Below are 22,713 nucleotides of genomic sequence, written 5' to 3' on the forward strand. Positions count from 1 at the left end.
CTCTTGTGCAAATACCTGTGCTGTCGTTCAATCAGAGGGAAATCATGAACTCAAACTTCATTTGAATAAAATTTTCCTGCACAGAAGCAAAAGCCAGTGACAAACTTTGCAGGCGACGATACTAGTAACAAAACAGGACGCAGGAGGGTGAAGATTAAAACCTCATACACGCCAAAGAATTTTGTAAATGTATTTTATTACAATATCACATGATATAAAAAATAGAATGCATTTCAATACAAACAAAAAGAGGAAACAAAAACCGAGTGACAAAACGACCCCTTTGAAAAATAAAGTCAAACAGAATACATTGTCTTTGGTTTGAGCTGGAGTCATGCCTGTTACATGTCGAGTAAAAGTACAAACGCATCCGGCTACAACAATACGGGTACAAATGTGCAAGAGCCCACATGGGCTTCAATGTTTACATACTTTGGTAAGAAATGGCTCATACAAACAAATGCGGGCGACCACATTTTACACGTTGGAAAAAGTTTTCCCTTTATCCCAGAAAGTTTATATGATGATAAAACTATTACAACTGTTTTATCAAAGCGGTTTCATATCCTAAGAAAAGGCCATCGGGAACAAATGCCCAAATTAAATTGTAACCGGGGACGACTTTTCTCAAACAATCACGACCTGAATACTCGTAGTCTGAGACTGCAAACCTCAGTTTGCACAAAACTGTGACCTTCGAAAAGCATCATTTCCTATGTCCGTCTTTTACAAGAACTCATCCGACGAGGCAACTGAATGATACATGCTTTAAATAGATGCAACGTATGAAAAAGACACACTAATAAAAACACAAAGGACATCACTGTTACTAGACGTTGCACTGTACTTTTTTGTACCAATGAGGTTTGACCGCTGCATGTGTTATGACAGTATAAAGTTCATTTACATTTAAATTGGTAGGATAATGCTTAGACCATCTCTTGGCTTAGCGGTTCAACTCGCTGTCAGGTGAGATTACATAGGTCCAAACATAAAAAAAAAAATTCATATAGAAAAGGAGCCCTGGTGCTGTCATAACACAGCAGCGCAACGTAAACATATACATAAATGAAATGTGCAAAATATACAAAAACGAGAAGACAGACCAATGCATCCAGGACTGTCACGTTGTCTTTGGTGATCAAACTGATAGAGAAATAAGAGCGAGAGGAACAATGAATCCTTACGGAGTGAAATCAGAATTTTGGGTGAATATATATACAATTATAAAATGTAGGTTAAGTGAAAACATAAAAAAGCACACTAAAATAAGGCACATATAATTGTAAAGGAAAAGTAATGTAAAAGGTGCAGTGGGTAACCAAGTGGGATCACGGCAAAGGATTTAGTGTAGCGTACTATTGTGCTTCCTGTGTTTCAAAGGTTAAAAATTAAAAATCTCCCAAATGAACTGGCTTTTAACATCAGCCCTTATAGTGTCCCATAAAGAACATTACATATATTGCATAGAGTATACGCCTATAATTCTAATGAAGGGCAACAAAAACTGAACATATTTATGTTATACAGCTTAGTATTAGGGATGAGAATCGAGAACAACTTCCAGACTTTTCGATCCATCAGAATTGCATGCTTCATGACAAGTCTCTGCGCTTGCACTGGTTCTGTGCTTTGCCACATCCACAATAGTGCGTAACGGCCTTGGGTCATCGATGGCAAACATTTCAACAAACATCAATTCCATCCACACCTCTTAATTAAATTCAGTTTCTTTTTTATACAGCTCCAAATAACAATACGTCACCCAGAGGTGACTAGGTGGTAACACCTATCGAAAGTATCCATCCATTTGCCTCAGCAAAGTGAAATGCACACGTCCCCTTGGCCTTCTCCAATCTGCTGGGGTCAACACTGAGGCATCTATGTGATGGATCATACCCAGGGAAACACACCACATGGTCAAAATGTTCTAGCTAACATTCCCTCACTATGCAAGTAATCCTCTGCCAAGTAACCGTTCGTTTGACACAAAGTCAGTGGGACCCAAAGATCCTCTGAAGAGACCTAGCACCCAAGACATCAAATCATTTGCACCAGCACCCTAAAGATTTAGACCTTTGTTCCCCTGCAAAGATATTGGGAGTTACCATAAGTTTTTCCAATCTTAAAGGCTAAGTGAATGTCTCTACAAGTTGAGGAATTTCATCGCTTTCAGATACACTTCCAATGGCTGAGTCCAGGAAGGAATTTATAGAACTTATCATAGTCTTGACCCAAGACAATTGTGGGTCTCACACATTATCAATTCCTCTCATCAATGATATGATGTTTTTAATGAGATTTGCACGTTGCAGAAGCTTGTGCATCCTGATGTCAAACTCTGCATCTAGCAACAAGGGAAATAGCTGCATGGACCTTGAAAAATTGGGTAAGTCTACATTTTTCCACTTGGGAAAACTATCAGAAGTTAATAAAGAATTGGACCGTTAAGTACATTCAATAATGGCATCGATATGTATAAAATCTTATCTAATCCCATCTATACTAAGATGGAGCTTTAACTAGTATGGATTAAAAAAAATTGTTCCATTTGAGAAGAATACATTCTGTGGCTGAGTTCTGGAATTCTGGTTGTAAAGCAAAATAAACCAAATTCCTTTGGTTTATCAGTTTTGTTTATGTAGTGGAACTGCTGCTGCAAACTGAACTTTGTCGAAGTTAAAAAAAAAAAAGTGATTATGAGGCATTACTAAAAGCACATGTGGTATTAAGTGAAACCTTCACTGTATGGCCTTCACTAATAATCACTGCATCAGTTTGTAAGATGATAAAATAGTAGCTGAATGACCCATGTAGCTCTGCTAATATGTAGTTAGGCCCATGTACAATTTTGACACTGACAAAGTGGAGAGTTTAGCCATTTATTGTGGCATATTTGAGTTAAGTGAAAGAAAATATGAATATGAGCTCACAGTGTGGAATGTTAGCTTTAATTTGAAGGTAATTAGACAAATATTTAAATCCAGTGATGAGCACAGTTCAGCTAATCAGCTAACAGCTAATAAGTGAAGCTAACTTTTTCTTTTGTGGATTAGCTTGTTAGCTAACTTTTAAAACCAATCAGCTTCAAATAACTTCACTACTGCTAATTTTAAATCAGATAGCTGTTTTTTTTTTTTAATAAAGTTTAAGATTAAACATAAACTCTAAAGTCAAACATATTAGTTCTTGTTGGAGTTTACACACTAATCCAATAAGTGAAATCGACACATCACATGAAGGCAACAAGCCTTCCATATTTACGCTTCAACATATTCAAATTTCAGCTGTTTAGATCGGTTTTTCGGGGGGGGAGACGCTAAATTCATATTAGAAACGTTAGCAGTTTCACAGTTAACTTTTGAGTTAGCAGATTAGCAGTTAACAAAGCTAACTTTTAGTTTAGCTGTGCCCACCACTGAGAAAAAAAAACTTGTCAATCTCAAAACATGAATGCAACTGTAAAACTCAGTGAGATTTATGTCAAAAGCAACATAAACCTTTCAAGGTGGCAACATATTTCATGTGAGCAAGCTCATGTGGAAACTTTTTTTTCAGAATCACAATTTTAAATAATTCACATCATAATTTGATATTGACAATTTTACAAGATTTTTGGCAGTAAGATTGTTTTTGCTCTTGTTATTAGATTATATAGATAGATTATATAGAACTTTATTGGTCCCTTGGGAAGACTCCCTCAGGGATATTGAGGGTTGATTGTTATCCAGTTGTCATCGATATTCTCATTTATTATCCATCTATAATAATGTAAATAAAATAAAAAAATGGGCCTTGATGAAAAAAAGGAATAAAAAAAAAAAAAAAAAAGGCACCACACCTATTGCTGTCACTGCAATTCTGCCCAATCAGTACATCAGCTTGGCATGGCTGTCCAAGCGTTGGAGTTGAAAAGAGATTTACTGTACTCTACCCAGAGTTTTTGTCATCAAAGTGGGGACTTCTGTCTCTCAAACCTATTTAAAGAGACTGTCTGACAGCATGTTGCAACCTTTATTCAGCCAAAGATCATCCTGTTACGAAAATGTCAGAGCCTAATCATTTTTGTGTGTGTGTATGCAAATAAAATTAGTTAAAACTAAAATGAGCTCTCAGAGCATGGCCATAACCTTCCACTCATTTGTTTTCAAAGAAATGGGATTGCCAAACACCAATAGAATCTACAAGCCAAGGTCATCATCCACAGGGACGGATTGGAGCTGAGTAAGAATCTTTGGATCTCCATCCATCTCCTCTGGATTGCCGAGTGGGGAACTAGGCTCAACATCTTGCTCTGGAGAAGTGCTCCCCAGAAGCAATGACTCCCCTCCAGGTAGACCTAACAGAGCCGGGTCTACGGGTAGGTCCCCCTTCCCGCGGACATCAAACAGACTGGCCGAAGTGGACAGGGGTACTGGGCTCCAACCTGGCTGGGATAACTGTGCACTGGGTGTCACTCCGCCATACATGGGACTCAAGGTGAGCATGCTTTCTGGAGTGAGAGTGTTTGGTGTTGTGAGGGCGACTGAATGGTCCAGCACGTGAGGTGAATGGACGGCATGCGTTTGGGGACTTGTAATCCCAGGTTCTGGAGCACAGTACAGTGGAGAGGAGTTGATGAAGTTCAGAGGAGATGATGCAAGGCCACTGGAAGTCAGTACTGAGGTGGTTGAAGGTTGGGAGGCTGCAGGGGGGGTGGAAGGGGTGAGAACAGGAGTCACTCCATTGGCAGTGATGGGTAAACCCTCGGAGACTGGTTTCAGGGGTACACTGGTGAGTTGGATGCCTGCTGGGATGGTCAAAATCAGCTTGCCTTGCTGGACACTCAGGTAAGGGCTTCCACTGAAGAGAATGTTGCCTACAGTAGGGATAAAGTACACATTAAAAGGTGCAACAATTTTATCTGAACTGGAGCATAATCAGCAACATAGCGACCATTTATTTTTCTACTCCACCTCAGAGACAACTGAATTTTTATGAACAAGTAATAAACTATAAACATTTGTTTGGCCGATATCTTTTTGCACCTAGGGACTGATCAGTTCCAAACTTAGTCTGTATACGTATACCCAAGAAATATTTTAAAGTGAGGTTTGCTGTTCTATTGGGGCAGATTTGTGTAAAATATCACTACAATTGTATGTTTTATGGTAAAAACACCAATTTTTGCACATACATCGTTTGGTATATCACAAAAAAATTACACCACACCAAGATCAATTTTTCCTCAGGTTTTTTTTTTAAATCAATGTAGTTGTGGTTGGAATTGGTTGGATTCAGTGTGTAAGACAATAGTAAATGACACTTGTGTCTGTGTGGCATATAGTAATAAAAACAGAGCATTCTGAATATATTTGGCAGCAATCCTGGATTGTGTTATTTATTATCCTCAAAGGAAAAAAAAACTGAGCGTGGCATATGTAATTTATTATTAGTAAACTCTAAAGTTTTTGCATATTTTGTTTTACTTTTCATAGTAGCAACTGCTTTGGTGTTTTGTTAAATTTCTTCAGCAACTTCAAACTAAATCAAAATTTGGATATTACTACGCTTTTGTATAACAATATAACATAATTCCTGAGATTGTGTATATGATACACTCACTGACCAGCCACTTTATTAGGTACACCTGTTCAACTGCTTGTTACCACAAATGGCTAATCAGCCAATCACATGGCAGCAGCTCAATGCATTTAGGCATCTAGACGTGGTGAAGACGACTTGCTGAAGTTCAAACCGAGCATTAGAATCAGGAAGAAAAGGGATTTAAGTGTCTTTGTATATGGCATGGCTGTTGGTGGCAGATGGGCTGGTCTGAATATTTCAGAAACTGTTGATCTACTGGAATTTTCACATACAACCATCTCTAGGACTTACAGAGAACGGTCCAAAACAGAGAAGATATCCAGTGAGTGGCAGTTGTGTGGAGTAAAATGCCTTGTTGATGTCAGAGGAGAATGAGCAGACAAGTTGAATAGGCGACTGCATGACGCTGTACCAACATCTCTGAGAAAATGTTTCCAACACCTTGTTAAATCTGTGCTATGGAGAAGTACGGCAATTCTGAAGGTAAAAGGGGATCTAACCTGGTACGAGCAAGGTGGACCTAATAAAGTGGCTGGTGAGTGTATGTGTAATTATATTACTAACTCACTGATTATGGCTACCAATTTGCAGACCTGGGTTTGATGAAGTAGTGTCTCACTAAATGGTAAATGGACTGCATTTATATAGCGCTTTTCCATCTGCATCAGACGCTCAAAGCACTTTACAATAAGGCCTCACATTCACCCCGATGTCAGGGTGCTGCCACACAAGGCGCTCACTACACACTGGGAGCAACTAGGGGATTAAGGACCTTGCCCAAGGGCCCTTAATGATTTTATGGTCAGGCTGGGATTTGAAACAAGGATCCTCTGGTCTCAAGCCCAACACTTAACCACTAGACTATCACCTCCCCTCACTAAAGTGTTTCAGTCTCGTATACTTTCTCTAACATGCCGTCATAACCTTTCTGTGCCGTAGGGTGAGACGGCACAAATGTGTGAAATCTGCAGTAGAACTGGAGTGAAATCTGAGAGCCGTGTGTTTGTATTAGGAATGTAACCAAGTATCGTGATAATTGCATTGTGAAACCTGTATTGAATCGTATCTTTTTAAAGCTACAGCACCTCGCTTTACGACAGTAGTTTCAAATTGCACAAAATTTTTACCTTGGAAAAAATTTTCAAGGTCAAAGTCCTGTCAGAAATGGTTTTTAAGTTAAATTATATGTGATGAAATGTCAGGAGTATGTATTTAGTTCATGCACTTGAATCAAAGTTTTTTTTGTGGTGTCAGTTTTTTTCCCCCCATCTTTTTAAGTTTCTCAATTCTTTTTTCAGATAATTTTCACAGAACATTGGTGATCGTTGCTATGCACAATTTGTCATTGTTTTTTTTCCCACTTGGTTTCCAACTTATAACTGGAAGACAAACAGGCAAATAATTGGAACCTTCATCTAATTTTGGTGCTGTAGGTAAATCCATAACAGAAAAAATGAGTGACTGAGGCACTTTTGATTAGGTTCTGTGTAGGCTCTCAGTTGTCCAGGTGGTTTCCATAGTAGAGAAACTTGAATCTTCGACTGGACTGGGTTGGTTGACGCGAGGACGTTTCGCTTCAAATCGCAGAAGCTTCCTCAGCTAAAATTCTTGCTCTGGTGGTCTGACTTCTGTCTTGACTCTTGTAGAGAAAAATAATCAAGGAGTCACAAAAGCTGGAGTTTTAAACCTAACCAGACCCCTCCTACCGAGAGGCAGACTGCTATAGGCTGGTGACTAAACAATAGCTCTAATTAGCACCTATTGTGCTCTAGTTAACACCCTCCTAATGACAGGGCAGCTGTCCCTCTCCTGATGGCTCCCTTGACGACTCTGCTGATGACGTGAATGACTCATTACCATGAACAAAAGACTGAAACTGCTTTGACCTGAGTACCTCATTGTAAACAGGGGATAAAGCGAACAGCGATCAGGATGCTTCAACACAGAGCCCTACAGGTGCCCACAACTGCAGAGGGAAGGGCTAAAAGAACAACAACTTGTCCGGAAAGCCCTCACAGTATGTGGGTACCCACGATGGTTCCTGGACAAAGTGCAGAAGTCCCAGAGAACAAAGAGACCAGATAGACAGGAGACGGAGACAAAAAGAAGAGGAGTGTCTCTCCCTTATTTAGCAGGAGTAGGGGAAAAACTACAGAGGATCTTCAGACAGCACAAAATCCCAGTTTACTTTAAACCGGTTAACACCTTGAGACAGAAATTAGTTCACCCTAAGGACAGGATCCCTAGTTACAAACAGAGCAATGTAGTGTATTCTATCAGATGTCAGGAAAACTGTAACGAACACTACATAGGTGAGACTAAGCAACCTTTACACAAAAGGCTATACCAGCACCGCAGAGAGGTCGCCAGTGGACCTCAGTCTGCAGTTCATCTCCACCTTAAAGACACGAACCACACGTTTGAGGACAAGGAAGTTAAAATATTAGCCAGAGAGAAGAAATGGTTTGAGAGAGGGGTGAAGGAGGCATTCTTTGTGAAACGTTTGAAACCCAGCCTTAACCGGGGAGGGGGTCTGAGACACGCTTTATCCCCTGTTTACAATGGGGTACTCGGGTCAAAGCAGTTTCAGTCTTTTGTTCATGGTAATGAGTCATTCACGTCATCAGCAGAGTCGTCAAGGGAGCCATCAGGAGAGGGACAGCTGCCCTGTCATTAGGAGGGTGTTAACTAGAGCACAATAGGTGCTAATTAGAGCTATTTTTTAGTCACCAGCCTATAGCAGTCTGCCTCTCGGTAAGAGAGGTCTGGTTAGGTTTAAAACTCCAGCTTTTGTGACTTCTTGATTATTCTTCTCTACAAGAGTCAAGACAGAAGTCAGACCACCAGAGCAAGAATTTCAGCTAAGGAAGCTTCTGCAATTTGAAGCAAAACGTCCTTGCGTCAAGCAACCCAGTCCAGTCGAAGATTGAAGCTTCTCTACTATTTTGATTGAGATATAATGCAAAATGCACAGCAAATGGGCTTTTCAATATTAAATTCAAATGTCCACAAAATCCACAATCCGGATCAGATCTGGATCAAACTTTGTGATAGTGCCAGTTTGCACCTCACTTTCAAATATGAGAGTGATTGGGGCACGTTTGATTAAGATACAATGTATAATATACATTAAATAGGGTTTCAATGTTAAATTTAAATGGCCACAAAATCTGTAATCTGGATCAGATCTGGATCAACTTTGTCAGTCGATAAAGGATACCATCCTACATAATGCTCTCAAATAAAAGAAAGAAAGAAATGTGATCCTTTTGACAGAGTTATGAATTTTTGAAAAATCATTCAATGTTAAAGAAAGGGATTTTTCCTGACATTGAAAATGGAATCAGTTCTTGCCTATCAGGATATGAATCTTCAGTAAAAATGTCATAATGATATATGAAAAATTGTGGGCTCCAGGTTGTTCACAAACAGACAAACAAACAGGAGCAAAAACATTAGGCTACCTGCTCCAACTTCGTTGGCGGAGGTAATAATACCTCTTGAAGAAGAATCATAACTTTATACTTAAACTTTATAACTTAAACTTTATAAAATACACAAATAGGAAATAAAGATTATAATTTATACTTCTGAATAATGTTTCTTTAAAGTTAGAACAGTCACCAGATTAATGTCTACATAATTAGTGTGAACAGTGATGTAATTATGTATCGTGATAGCTGTATCATCATGATATGTATCGTATCGTGGAGGTAGTGTATTGTTACACCCCCAGTTTGTATGCAGGTGACTGCATAGAAAATCCACCAAACATTCTGAAGCAATTGTTACTCAATTTACAGTATGCTCTCATTTTATTATTGTTACGCACAGTTCTTAATCACTGACAGTAGAATAACAATTACAAAACTCCTGTACAGACAACAGCATCGGCTGATCAGTTCTTTATCATTCATGCTTTCATCAGCTCCAGACGTGATTATTGTAATGCACTTTATTCTGGCATTAAATCAGTATTCTGTTGCACGTCTCCAATTGGTGCAGAATGCTGCTGCTCGTCTTTTAACAAACACTTTTAGACGTGGGCATATTACGCCCGTCCTGTCCTCACTTCACTGGCTTCCAGTTTGTTTTAGAATTGATTTTAAGATTTTAATGTTTGCTTTTAATGCTATTTATGACCTTGCACCTCCCTACTTGTCTGAAATTTTAACTTTGCGCACTTACAGTAGGACATTACGGGTGTCTGGCCAGCTTCACTTAAATGTTCCAAGGTCAAGATATAAACGCTGGGGTGACCATGCTTTTGCGGTAGCTGGCCCCAGACTATGGAAGAAGCTACCTCTTGAGTTACGTACTATTCCTGACCTAGCACTTTTTAAATCTAAGTTAAAGACTTATTTATTTAAATTGGCTTTTAACACCTAGTGGGGAGGTGAGATGTTCTGTTTTTACTTGCTGTTGTAAAATTTTATTGTATATGTGTTTTATTTTTGTGAATTTGTGTTTTTAACGTTAAACATTTTGGACACCAGTCAGTGCTGTAAAGCGCTCTATAAATAAATGTTGATTGATGATCTCTCTGTCTGCTTTAAACTATGTAGCAATGCCTCCTAGTGTGGTATAACCCCTCCTTGGGCAACACACTTCCTCTGCATTGTCCCAGTCCAGCCAGCTGTAATGTGGAAGTAACCTTTGGGAGACGAGCACACAATCCACCGGGAGTCATAGACTCTCCTCTGCTTCACTCTGCTGGGGATAAGTACCACTGTCGCCAACGTAATGGTCCCCCCTAAAAATTGGTCCACCCTGCCTTCACTACGCATGATCAGAGCACCACAACAGCATGTCTGAGTCTGACTCTCTACACCCAAAGCGATCAAAGGGAATAATGTGATTATTAACAAACAGATGACAAAGTAAAACCTCTTAAATCATTGTAAAGTCAGTTTTAAGCAGAAACGAGGTGATAATTGGTGAATCGCTGCTGACGCTCTGAAATGACAAATGCACGGTGAAGGCAGGGCGGGCCGATTTTTAGCGGGGAACGTTTGGTTGGTGACACCGGCACCAGTGGGCCTCAGGGCCTACATACCACTGACTAAAGACTACCATTCTATGTTGTTGGACAATACACTTTATCTGCATTGTCCCAGTCCACCCAGCTGAAAATGGGTACCACCCTTGGGTGGAGATGTAATCTGCTGTTGAGTGGCATCCCATCCCAGAGAAGTCATCCATGTCACGCAGTGATATCCAGAGATAAACACAGCACCAAATCATGCCTCAGGACCTATATAAGACTTAATCTGAGACCACTGAGGTGCACCACAGAAGGCCACAGGAAGTCTTCCCTACCTGTGGCAATTCCTCCCCTTCTGCAGGATGAATACGAGGTCTATTAGAAAAGAAACCGACCTTTTTATTTTTTTCGAAAACTATATGGATTTGAATCACGTGCGATTACATCAGACAAGCTTGAACCCTCGTGCGCATGCGTGAGTTTTTTCACGCCTGTCGGTTGCGTCATTCGCCTGTGAGCAGGCTTTGAGTGAGGAGTGGTCCACCCCTCCCGTCTATTTTTTCATTGTTTAGAAATGGCTCAGAGACTGCCGCTTTGCTTGATCAAAATGTTTTCATAAACTGTGAGGCACATCCGAGTGGACACCATTCGAGAAATTCAGCTGGTTTTCGGTGAAAATTTTAAGGGCTGATGAGAGATTATGGAGTGTTACTGTCGCTTTAAGGACAACCCACAGAGCCGGAGGGCGCGCCGCGCTCCGAGCCACCGTCGTCAGCCTGTTTCGAGCTGAAAACTTCCAAATTTAAGGCTCTGTTGATCCAGGACATCGTGAGAGAACAGAGAAGTTTCAGAAGAGGTCGGGATCAGCAGTTTATCCGGACATTCCACTGTTAAAGGAGATTTTGTAATGAAAGATGTGTGGACGGATTCACGCGTCGGCAGGCAGCCGCTCATGGCCCGGCGCCACAGAGAAACACCTCCGTGTTGATAACCATTCGTAAAATTCAGGCGGCTTTCGATGGTTTTCAGTCGAGTGAGTATCCGAGAAATTGTTTAACAGCTGGGCATGTTCAAACTTGTTCCGTAACGCTTCCAATGGAGGTGTTTCTCTGTGGCGCCGGGCCATGAGCGGCTGCCTGCCGACGCGCGAATCCGTCCGCACGTCTTTCATTACAAAATCTCCTTTAACAGTGGAATGTCCGGATAAACTGCTGATCCCGACCTCTTCTGAAACTTCTCTGTTCTCTCACGACGTCCTGGGTCAACAGAGGCTTAAATTTGGAAGTTTTCAGCTCGAAACAGGCTGACGACGGCGGCTCGGAGCGCGGCGCACCCTCCGGCTCCATGGGTTGTCCTTAAAGCGACAGTAACACTCCATAATCTCTCATCAGCCCTTAAAATTTTCACCGAGAACCAGCTGAATTTCTCAAATGGTGTCCAATTGGATGTGCCTCACAGTTTATGAAAAAATTTTGATCAAGCAAAGCGGCAGTCTCTGAGCCATTCCTAAACAATGAAAAAATAGACGGGAGGGGTGGACCACTCCTCACTCAAAGCCTGCCCACAGGCGAATGACGCAACCGACAGGCGTGAAAAAACTCTTGCATGCCCAAGAAGGTTCAAGGTTGTCTGATGTAATCGCACGTGATTCAAATCCATATAGTTTTTGAAAAAAATAATAAGGTCGGATACTTTTCTAATAGACCTCGTATGTAATGAACAGAGTTATTCAGTTACGCAATATTTGTGAACATCTTGCACAAATGTTTTCAAATGTTTTTTGCATAAATTTATTGTACGTATTGTATAAAAAATAAAGTTCTGTTTCTGTTCGGTACTCTGGCAAAATAATTTCCTTCGGGATAATAAAGTTAATCTTGTTCTTAATTTATATTATGCTATCACGCCATTATTACTTACTGAAATTAGAATGACAATTACAAAACTCCAGTAGGGTGGGTTAACTTGATACTTTTAGCTAGGGTAGTAACCAGCTATTGCTCTCTCTTTTTGTTATCAACTCTATAGCGGTGTCTCCTACTGTGGTACAGCCACACTTGGGGAGTTATCCAGTAACAGGCAAATAAATCATGCCCAAAATGTCACCCCCTTCCAATATGGCAGAAATACTGAGAAACAATAACAAAAGCAGTGTACCTGGAGAGGCCGTTGGAAGCTGAATGATCCCAGAATTAAGAAGCTGCATAGCAGGAGCCATGTTGGCTGGAGAAGACAAACTCTGAATTGGTCTGAGCTGGTTTATCCTGAGAGGTCCTGGAGTTACTGCTCCAGCTCCAGGAGCTGATGTCAGGAGCTGTAGGGGAACTCCAGCAGAGGGAACGGAGAGAGAAGAACTGGCAGGTACCACTTGTGGGAAAGACACAGTCGAAGAAGTCTGGATGGAGGAGACTGGCACCAGCTGAGGCACAGAGAGGGGGACCAACTGCGATGGAATGGTGGCTTTAGTCTGGGGCACTGGGACGACCTGTGTTGGTGATGTGATGGAGATAATCTGCGGGCCCTGTGAGGGGTTGGTTTTAGTTGTTGGGTTTGTGGGATCAGTTCCCAGTCGGTGTGTAATTTCCTGTGGAAATGGACTGTTGTCGCCCTGTGAGATGGAGACAACTGTTGCCGAACCTTCAGCTTGAGTCGCTAAAGCATCCTGCCCCTGATGCTGCTGAGGGAGCTGCTGGATGAGTCTGTGTGGGCTTTGGAATTGAGGAGATGCTTGGCGAGGTGGAGATGAAAGTGAGGACACAGGAACCAACTGAGGGCACTGGGCTCCTGAAGAGTGCTGGACCAGCTGGGACACTGGTATACCCTGGATGGACGGCACCACCTGAGGCAGTGAAAAGACCTGAGGGCTGGAGGTAACCATGGAGCTAGATGGGTTTACCTGGGAGCTAGCAGTGGCCAAAACAACATACTCCCCTTGTTGTCTGGACAGAGAAACATCAGAACTGGAAATATTCATGGCTCCAGATGCCACAGAGGATTGGATGGTGAGGGATTCTTGGCATTGAGCATTTTGTGTTAAGACTAAAGAAGGGAGACTGGTCGGGGAGGACAGAGTAGGGGAAGAGGGGGATAGAGATGAGGATGAGGAGGCTAGTGTCTGGCTGCTGCCCTCTGATTTAATCACTACATCTTCAGGAATAAAATTCAGAGCACCATCACCCTCTGTCTTGCATTCCAGAGGAAGAGAAATAACTGAAGGGGAGGCTGAGACATGTGAAGAGTTACTGCTGAGAATCCCCACTGGAACACAGCCACGTTTGACCTCTAAGCCCGAAACTTCTCGCTCCGCCACAGTCTCGCCCTGCTGTTGCATTCCAATACCTGGTTTGGTTATGACTTGAGCCCCACTGAGTATCAAAGGCGAGTTTCCTGCAACAGGACTCAGTGTGACTGTCTGACAATCACCCAAGTTTAGCCCATTGATTATGACGCCAGCACCAGCGCTGGAGATCAGAGGGTTTCCGTTGAGCAGCAACGGCTGAGAGGTTGTGAGGAAACCACCGGACCCGTTGAGGATGAGCTGGCTTCCCGTGCTACAGGGGAGGGTAGAGAGAGAGATAATCGAAGCAGTTGATCCAGCAGCCTCCTCCGACTTTTCAGGAGTATCGTCCATGGTGCTCGTCTCGTCCTCCGTGCTGTGGTTTCCATCAGATTCACTTAAATTGAAGATTAACAGATTATATTAAAATGGCATGTAACAGAGTTTGACAGCAGCTTAAATCTCATTTTACCATCAATCATCATTAACATACACTGAAAAAAGAACCAACTTACAAAGTTGGTTCAGTTGGTAACATCTACATTAATTAAGTTAAATTAATAAGTTAGATCAACACTAACTTACAAACTTAAGTTCACTCTAACTTACAAACTTAAGTTCAAACAACTTAATTCATTTAGATGTTACCAACTGAAACAATTAATTTAAGTTAGCTCAACTATTCAGTACTTTAACATTTCCCAACATCCCCTGGTGGCCCCCTGCGCTTCCCAGAATGCACCACGGCACCAGCAGAGTTCTGGCGTCTCACATATAAACATGGGTAGCGAGGATGTGGATGGCGTTGATTCAGTGAGTTCACGGGCGATTATGATGATGACACGTTCTCCCAAGTTCAGAGGATTATCTAGAGGAGGTGTAACACCTGTGATGGACTTCTGCCGTGCACCGATGTTGTCTTGTTGTCCATACTTCATGAGGTTTGTTTACATTGTGCCCTGAACTGGAACTCTGCTGAAACTGATCTCTCGTGTGAGTCACGGACCGCCAGACGGCGCGAGATTCACAACTGCGAAACAGTGAATTCTCTTTTTTTCAGTGTAAGACGACACGTTTTAAATTATGTGCACTCAGTACAGCAATAACCCAAACCTTTGAAGCACTAAATAGAGCACCATCGTCTAGTGCAGGGGTGGGCAAATAATTTTTACAAGGGGCCACATAGGGAACCTGAATTATGTCCGAGGGCCACACCATTGATAACTCGGCTGTCTCCCATTACAAATTTTTACAAAAAATGACCTATTTAATAGCTTTTATAGGTAATTTTTATTATTGTAATAATATGTAAATATTTAAATATACCTAAATAAACCTCGCTAATGATTTGCAACACACAAGCTTGACATTTTTAATATATGTAATAATAATCACAGACCTCATGAGGGCCGGACAGAGACATGCAAAGGGCCGCATGTGGCCCCCCGGCCGCAGTTTGCCCAGGTCTGGTCTAGTGGATGGACTGAACTACAAATGCTTTTAGAGGAACCAAGGACAGACAGCTCTGTCTACCCATATTTCTATTCATCTATTGTCAAATCCAGGGAAAGGCCACGGGGCCTATGCAGGACTGACTTATAAGACTTCGACTGATGGAGACATTCACATAGCCATTGGTTGTAACACAAAAATAAAATCAATAAATAAAATTCTGCCTTAGATAATCACATTGAACGACAGCCAATTATATTTTATAAAATGAAGATAAATGAGGAGTTAACTGTCATTGTATTAAAACACGGTGATTGGACTGTTTTTGAACAAGTTCAGACCTCTGCTCAGGTCCAACAAGCTTTTGGATCTCTGTCTCGATTTGATTTTTCAGGGAATAGAACCAAAGACCATCTGGCCACAATCCTGCTGCTATAACCTCAAGGCCATCACCTAAAATCTTCAAAACATTAATAGAATACAAGAAGGATTCTGCACTGTTGTTCATACAGTATATATGGTGTGTATACATACACACATTACCAGCCAAAGGTTTGACACACTTGTCCATTCAATATATATAAAAGAAAATTTGGCAGGGGGCTGTAACTGATGATTATTTTAAATATGTGATTAATTCTTGACTATTTTATCATGATTAAAATAGTATTTTAAATCAAATTTAAATAATGATCTAAAAATACAATTTAACAAATACATAAAAATGGCAACTTTGTAAATTAAAAAAAACTATTTCAAAAATTTTTCTGTATAAATTTCAAAGAATTTATTTTAGTTATAAGATCACTTATAACTATAAAATGACTGATTTGCTTCCTGACTAATTTAAATTATAAATCAAATATTTGTGTGGTCTATAAAACATCAGCATATAATTTATTGAAATATCTTACTGTACATCTGCACACCAATCATATGGTTTTGCAGAGCCCCATCCCACTACATTATATTTATATAGCAGTAAACATACTCTTACCTATTTGACTCTTTACTTCTTAAAGATGTAATTTTTCCTTTTCTTTATTATTTTTGTTATGCACCAATAACACCAGATCAAATTCCTTGTACGTGAGAACTTACTTGGCAATAAATTTGATTTTGATTCTGATTTAATGAACTCATTTTTAATTTCCAAATTAATTTTTTAAACTATACCTTTTAAAAACTAGATTGATTTATTGACAGGCATATATTGTGTTAATTAATAATGCATTATTATTTTAAAATGATATTGTAATTTTTGCATTAATAATAGTATTTATTTCGAGAGCCCTTTAAGTAGAAAATTTTACAAAGTGCTTAACATAAGATAAAAACTGTTCATATAAAATATGTAGTAGAAATACATATTAAAAACAGCAGATATAATTAAGACCAGTAATAAAACTAATGATAAACCAAAGAAAATAAATACGTTTTAAGACTTATCTTGTAAACTCATCTATATTATAAATGACGGCTAGACTAGACCTCAATTGTATTTTGCGAATCTAAATAAAAAATTACGATGATAAAGTACACCTATGGATAGACAATCACGAGATCCTGTAATATAATCTTGATTACTCGCCTTTGATCCTAAATAATGAACTTTGATCCTGATCTTCTGAATCTTGGGGGAGGTGATGGCCTAGTGGTTAAGGTGTTGGGCTTGAGTCCAGAAGATCATGGGTTCAAATCCCTGCCTGACTGGAAACTCACTAAGGGCCCTTGGGCAAGGCCTTTAATCCTCTATTGCTCCCGGTGTGTAGTGAGTGCCTTGTATTGCAGCACCCTGACATCGGGGTGAATGTGAGGCATTATTGTAAAGCGCTTTGAGCGTCTGATACAGATGGAAAAGCGCTATATAAATGCAGTCCATTTACCATTTATCTTGATTATTCATCTATGACCAGTAAACTCTAGATTCTGATTGCTTTGAGCCTAAAATCAGGATCAAATAAATCCAGATCGAAGACAGGAAGCAGCCCTTGATCTGCACCAAAATATAATGGGTTTCCTTGACCCAAGCAAGACCTATTGCTCCACCAAATTTCATTGATATCCTGCTCACAGACAGAAAAAAATGGAAAAATGGAAGTAAACAGATTCTGTCTTTTGCTGGTGCAAGCAGGTGGTCCAGACTGACAGACTACTCAAACCCTCCAGTCTGACCATAAGAACTTTGGGCCACGAGGCTTCACGTTCAGCAGCTCTGCAGCAGAGATTGAGGTGCAGGGTTTCAGGAAACTTGAGCCATATTGGACGCCTGGATCTCACATTTCATAACAAAGCAACATGCTGTGGACCAAGTCTCACTCGGGCCTGTGCGTCTTCTGACTGCACACGCTTTCATGCAGTTTGGTACTTTTTCTAGTTCTGGACCGGTCTGGACCTGCTGGAAGCAGCAGATCACCAGGCGTGCTGCTGGCACAACTTGCCTTTTGCTCTGGGTTCCAGACGGCGTTCTGTCCCTCTGCCTGCGGTTCTTGAACCAGTTGCTGACCTGCGTGAGGGACAGTCCTGTGACTTTGGCCAGGTTCTTCTTCTCGTCTGGACTGGGGTACCTGTTGCTCTTGTAGCACTCCTTCAGGGCGTTTCTGGACTTCTCTTTGAAGCAGTAAACCGTCTCCTCTCCGTCCCAGATGGTTTTGGGCAGCGGGAACTTCTTCCTCAGCCGGTACTTGTCCACGGCTCCCAGGCTGCGGCCCCGGGACCTCTCCGCCTCCTTGTAGCGGGCTTTCAGGTACAGGTCCTGCAGGAACCCATGGTTCGACGGGTGGAAGTCGTGGCTCTGCAGGATGGCGTACAGCTCGCTGAATTCTTCCCGGTGGAAAGCCACCAGTGCCTGGGCCTTCAGCAGGGTCTCGTTGCCACGTAGCAGCTCAGACGAAGGAGGTATGGTGGAGAGAAACCTCCACAGACGGTCCACATTGCCCGCCTGCAGGAGGGCCTCGCACAGACACGAGACCTGGTCGGTGGAAAAACTCAGAGCCGACTTCTGGAAACTTTGGAGCAACTCTTCCGAAATTTGATCTTTGTCCCCTTGGTGCTCGGCTGCGATGGGCTCCTCTGGACTGTTCTCAGACTGTTCTGTAGACTCCAAAGACAAGGAAGCCATTTTTACTTTAACTTTTTTTTTTTTTTTTTTTCCTCTCAGTAGTTCCTCCTCCCACCGCGGCGCTCGCTGCTCTTCTCCAGCCGACGACTCGTCAAAGTCGGCTTCATCTGTCAGCGATCACGCCTCTATTCTTTAGTTTAAACGTCTTCCAGTCGGTAAACGTCTTGGTGGTGTGAAAGAAAATCAAATGCATTTTTATTTTTCAACGTTTGTTTGCATTTCGGTCGGCGTTAGATAGAGCGATAAGGACGAGCAAGGGCGTAGCCAGAAGGGGGGTGACGGGTGCCTATCAAGCCGTAAACTTCTTTGTTTACAAGCCTTTGGAACTCAAAAATATTGCAGTTCTCTTGACTGGCCGCTTGAGGTTAGTTCCAAAACGGACCACATAACCATAGGACTCCATTTTAAAATGTCCAACTTAAAGCAGAAATAAACATGGCTGATCTTTTTTTTTTTTTTTTACTAACCTTAAGACGTTTTAAGCCATAAAGTTTTGTACATTTGCAGGTGTAGTTACTTTGTACTTTGTACTTACCTGGAATTATATGGCTTGTTCTGTGGCAAAACATTCTAACTGACCTTTTAAGACATCAGTGCAATAACCATACTGAGTAAAACGCTCATTCTTGAGGCTTCAACCTTTTTCACTTGGAGTCACCACACCAGATGTTTCATGGTGGGTGCGATTCCTGGCACAACTCCACAGTACTTGGAAAGGTCTGAATCAGATTTCCTGTTGCTCTGGAAATAAGTGCACCAACTGCTTGGCCGCCGTGCTGCCCATCATACTATATAATATATATAATAGTATATAACTACTCATATTTTTTAAAGTCCATACAGTGACAAATTAGGCACACTCAATGAGGGTTATCATGAAATATTAATTAACATATACAAAACAGCTCATAGCTTGTGATGCAACGGTTTTCTTTACAATATACATTTTGCAATGTGGACTTAATTAAATTCATAAACTTTGTTGACATTTAAAATGTGTGGTTTTTTTGTTTGTTTTTTACATGTTGGGACCCTAACAGGTCGAATAGAAGCCACATTAAATTCTCAGTCTTTTGAACAGAAATAAACATGTTTACAGCTTGGTACAAAAAGTGGTTTTGGTCTCTGTACCTAATTTACCCATTCATGTCATCTGTACGGGGTTTCAGTTTTTCTTTCTGTTATTTATCTATTTTTTTGTTTAAGCTGTTTGATGCCAATCATATGTTTTAATACCCATGCTTAAGCTATCCATTATGAAAACCATTGTCCAGAACATAACATGTAAGAACCAAAGTTAGCCTGTTAGCCTTAGCGTCACTTGTGTTCAGTCTTCATTCGTCCCACGCAGGTTAGGCTGCCCTTACCAAAAAGTAGCACATGCAAGTATGTTTCAAGTATACTTCCAGTATACTTTTTATATACTTAACAATACTATTTTTTGGTAAGGGTGGGCTTTCCCAAATTCACCTCTTTACCCATTTATGGGTATACTAAGGGGATAGTTAAGCACTGCCATGGTACCAACATCCAAAGTAATGTCACGGAAGGTTTTCCCATACACACATATATAGATATATATATACGAGGTCTGTTAGAAAAGTATTGGACCTTTTTATTTTTTTCAAAAACCATATGGATTTGAATCATGTGTGATTGCATCAGCCAAGCTTGAACCTTCGTGCGCATGCGTGAGTTTTTTCACGCCTGTCGGTTGTGTCATTCGCCTGTGAGCAGGCTTTGAGTGAGCACTGGTCCACCCCTCTCGTCGTTAAGGAAATGGCGGAATGATTTGGAGTTTTGCTGCATCAATTTTTTCCTGAAACTGTGAGAGACCTCCAGGTGGACACCATTCGGAAAATTAATATGGCTTTCAGGGACGATTTTATGAGGATTACACAGATTAAGGAGTGCTCCAGCTGGTTTAAAGACCGCCCACAGCGTCTGAGAGCGACAGGCTCAAACCCCGCTGAAACAACCAGATCATTTCCAGCGTGAAGCTTTGTTGATCCGGGACGTCGTCTGACTTTCACAAAAAGGCAGAAGGCGTGGACATCAGCACTTTTTCAGCACATTCCAATGTTACAGGAGTTTTTTTCATGGAAAAAGAAGCAGATGAATGTGCCACCGTGCCGCTCATGGCGCGGGACAAAACCACCTCCGTGTTGGTCTCTCAGGACGGCTTTCAGGTGGCTTCCGGTTGCTTTTCAGTCGTGTGAATATCCGAGAAATTGAGCATGAGCTGGACATGCCCCAACATGTCCTGTGAGGCTTCATCATGGCGTTGCTTTGTGCCATACGGCTCTGCCACGACGCGCGGGATTCCTCCACTCCTCTTTCCATGACAAAAACTCCTGGAACAGTGGAATGTGCCGTTCATTTCTAAACTGGACGCTGTCTTGATCCGGTATGTCGTCTGACTAGCACGGGAATTGTGGAAGACGTGTATATCAGCACTTTTTCGGCACATTGAGACAGACGTGCGGAGGAATCCCGCGCGTCGCGGTACAATAAACATGCTGTCTAATCAGCATCTTGATATCCCACACCTATGAGGTGGCATGGATTATCTCGGCAAAGGAGAAGTGCTCACTAACACAAATTTAGACAGATTTGTGACCAATGTTTGAAAAAAAAATAGGTTTTTAGTGCATATAGTGTAGCAAGTTGAAGATTGAAAAGACTTTCCCGCTAGCTTGGCTAATGGGGAATTCCACTTTGGCTAACCTGGTAGAGCCCTGGTCTTCAGTGCAGCCAGTCTGGGGTTCAATCCCACCTCTGACCTGGCCACAAAGGTCCTATGGTCACAATAGAAAATCTTTGAGTTCAGCTCATGAAAAATAGGAGAAAAAAACAGAAGTGTTGCATTTATATTTTTCAGTGTAGGAAACCAGGCTTGTCTACATTAATGCATAGTTGTTTAGCACCATTTTCTATTATTTCCCCTTGTTTTGTTTTTTTATATGACCCAAGTAGACTGTGAGATGGAGAAACGTTCAAAGGAAAGTAATAAGTACAGTAGGATGGACAGCCTAGTTCAGCAGTACTTTAATATGACATACATATGACATATTCCACCTTAGAATTGGAATTTTCATGTAGCTACTTAACTTCCAGTTCTGTGCTTGGTGGTTTCATTACCCCAGCAGACTGGTTTAGGTTAGGTTTTGATATGACTTAGATATACCTTTGTATACTGGCATATTTCCACCTTAGAATTGTCTCCATATTCATCAGTCAATCATAAAAAGACTCTTAGATCATTTAGTTGTCTTTACTGTGGAACTGCTAGCAATGTTGCTCACACTGGTCGAGAGAGGAGGTGAAGTTCAGTCACCATGTCATCTCTTCAGATTCAGTGGTAAAATGGTAAATGGACTGTATATATATGCATTTATATATACAAAGAACATCTGCTGCAGATGCTCAAAGTGCTTTACAATAATGCCTCACATTCACCCCAATGTCAGGGTGCTGCCACACAAGGTGCTCACTACACACCGGGAGCAACTAGGGGATTAAGGACCTTGCCTAAGGTCCCTTAGTCATTTTCCTGTCAGGCTGGGATTTGAACCAAGGATCCTCTGGTCTCAAGCCCAACGCTTTAACCACTAAACCATCACCTCCCCTATGGCAGCATTAATCAACATTTCAAATGGCAATTCTGTTTGCAGGCCAGACCTGATCAGTGAGATTCTTCAAAGCTTATTTAAACTACAACAACAGAATATTTCAGTATGTTTCATGTTGGTTCCATCTCATTTTGAAACTGAGAGTAACAAAGCAGATCAGCAAATGCAGCTCTGAAATCAGGAATACAGATCAACATTCCACTTAGTAAATCTGAAGTCATAACAGTCATCAAGACAGAAATGTACAACAAAGCATGACAGAAGCAATGGCACAGGGAATCTAAGGGTCGGTTTTAAAATAAAATTTAGGGACAAGTTGTATCAAGGAGATGAGGGAGACGGAATTGCAGGGAAAAAGAAGTCATCTCATATACATGTATAGGTCATACAAGTTTAAATCAAACTCTCGACATCATTGGAAAACTTGATCAGGTGATCACTTGGTCAGTGTTTGAGATGCAACAGAAGGGAGACTGTCGAGCACGTGTTACTGGATTGACAAACATATAACAGACAAAGAAAAATTCTGTTAGAGATGTCAAAGCGCTTGGACAGACCACTTTAACACCTCGGGGATTATTATTATTATTATTATTTTTACACTTACACCACTTGCTTGGAGACATGTAATTATTAGACTCCGTTAGTGCTCCACACCTAA

The 22,713-nt window shown here is 41.2% G+C and overlaps 1 protein-coding gene across 1 annotated transcript; it reads right to left on the bottom strand.

Moving 5' to 3' along the window:
* Positions 1-176: 176 nt before the first annotated feature.
* Positions 177-18,420, bottom strand: six5 (SIX homeobox 5). Its single transcript, XM_034169219.1, has 3 exons — positions 17,741-18,420; positions 12,728-14,244; positions 177-4,858 (listed from the first exon to the last, which is right to left on the bottom strand). The coding sequence occupies exons 1-3, from the start codon at positions 18,418-18,420 to the stop codon at positions 4,182-4,184; spliced, it is 2,874 nt and encodes a 957-aa protein (XP_034025110.1). The 3' UTR covers positions 177-4,181.
* Between the last annotated feature and the right edge of the window lie 4,293 nt (positions 18,421-22,713).

This window comes from Thalassophryne amazonica, chromosome 4, assembly GCF_902500255.1.
Source record: "Thalassophryne amazonica chromosome 4, fThaAma1.1, whole genome shotgun sequence".
NCBI classification, from domain to species: Eukaryota; Metazoa; Chordata; class Actinopteri; order Batrachoidiformes; family Batrachoididae; genus Thalassophryne; species Thalassophryne amazonica.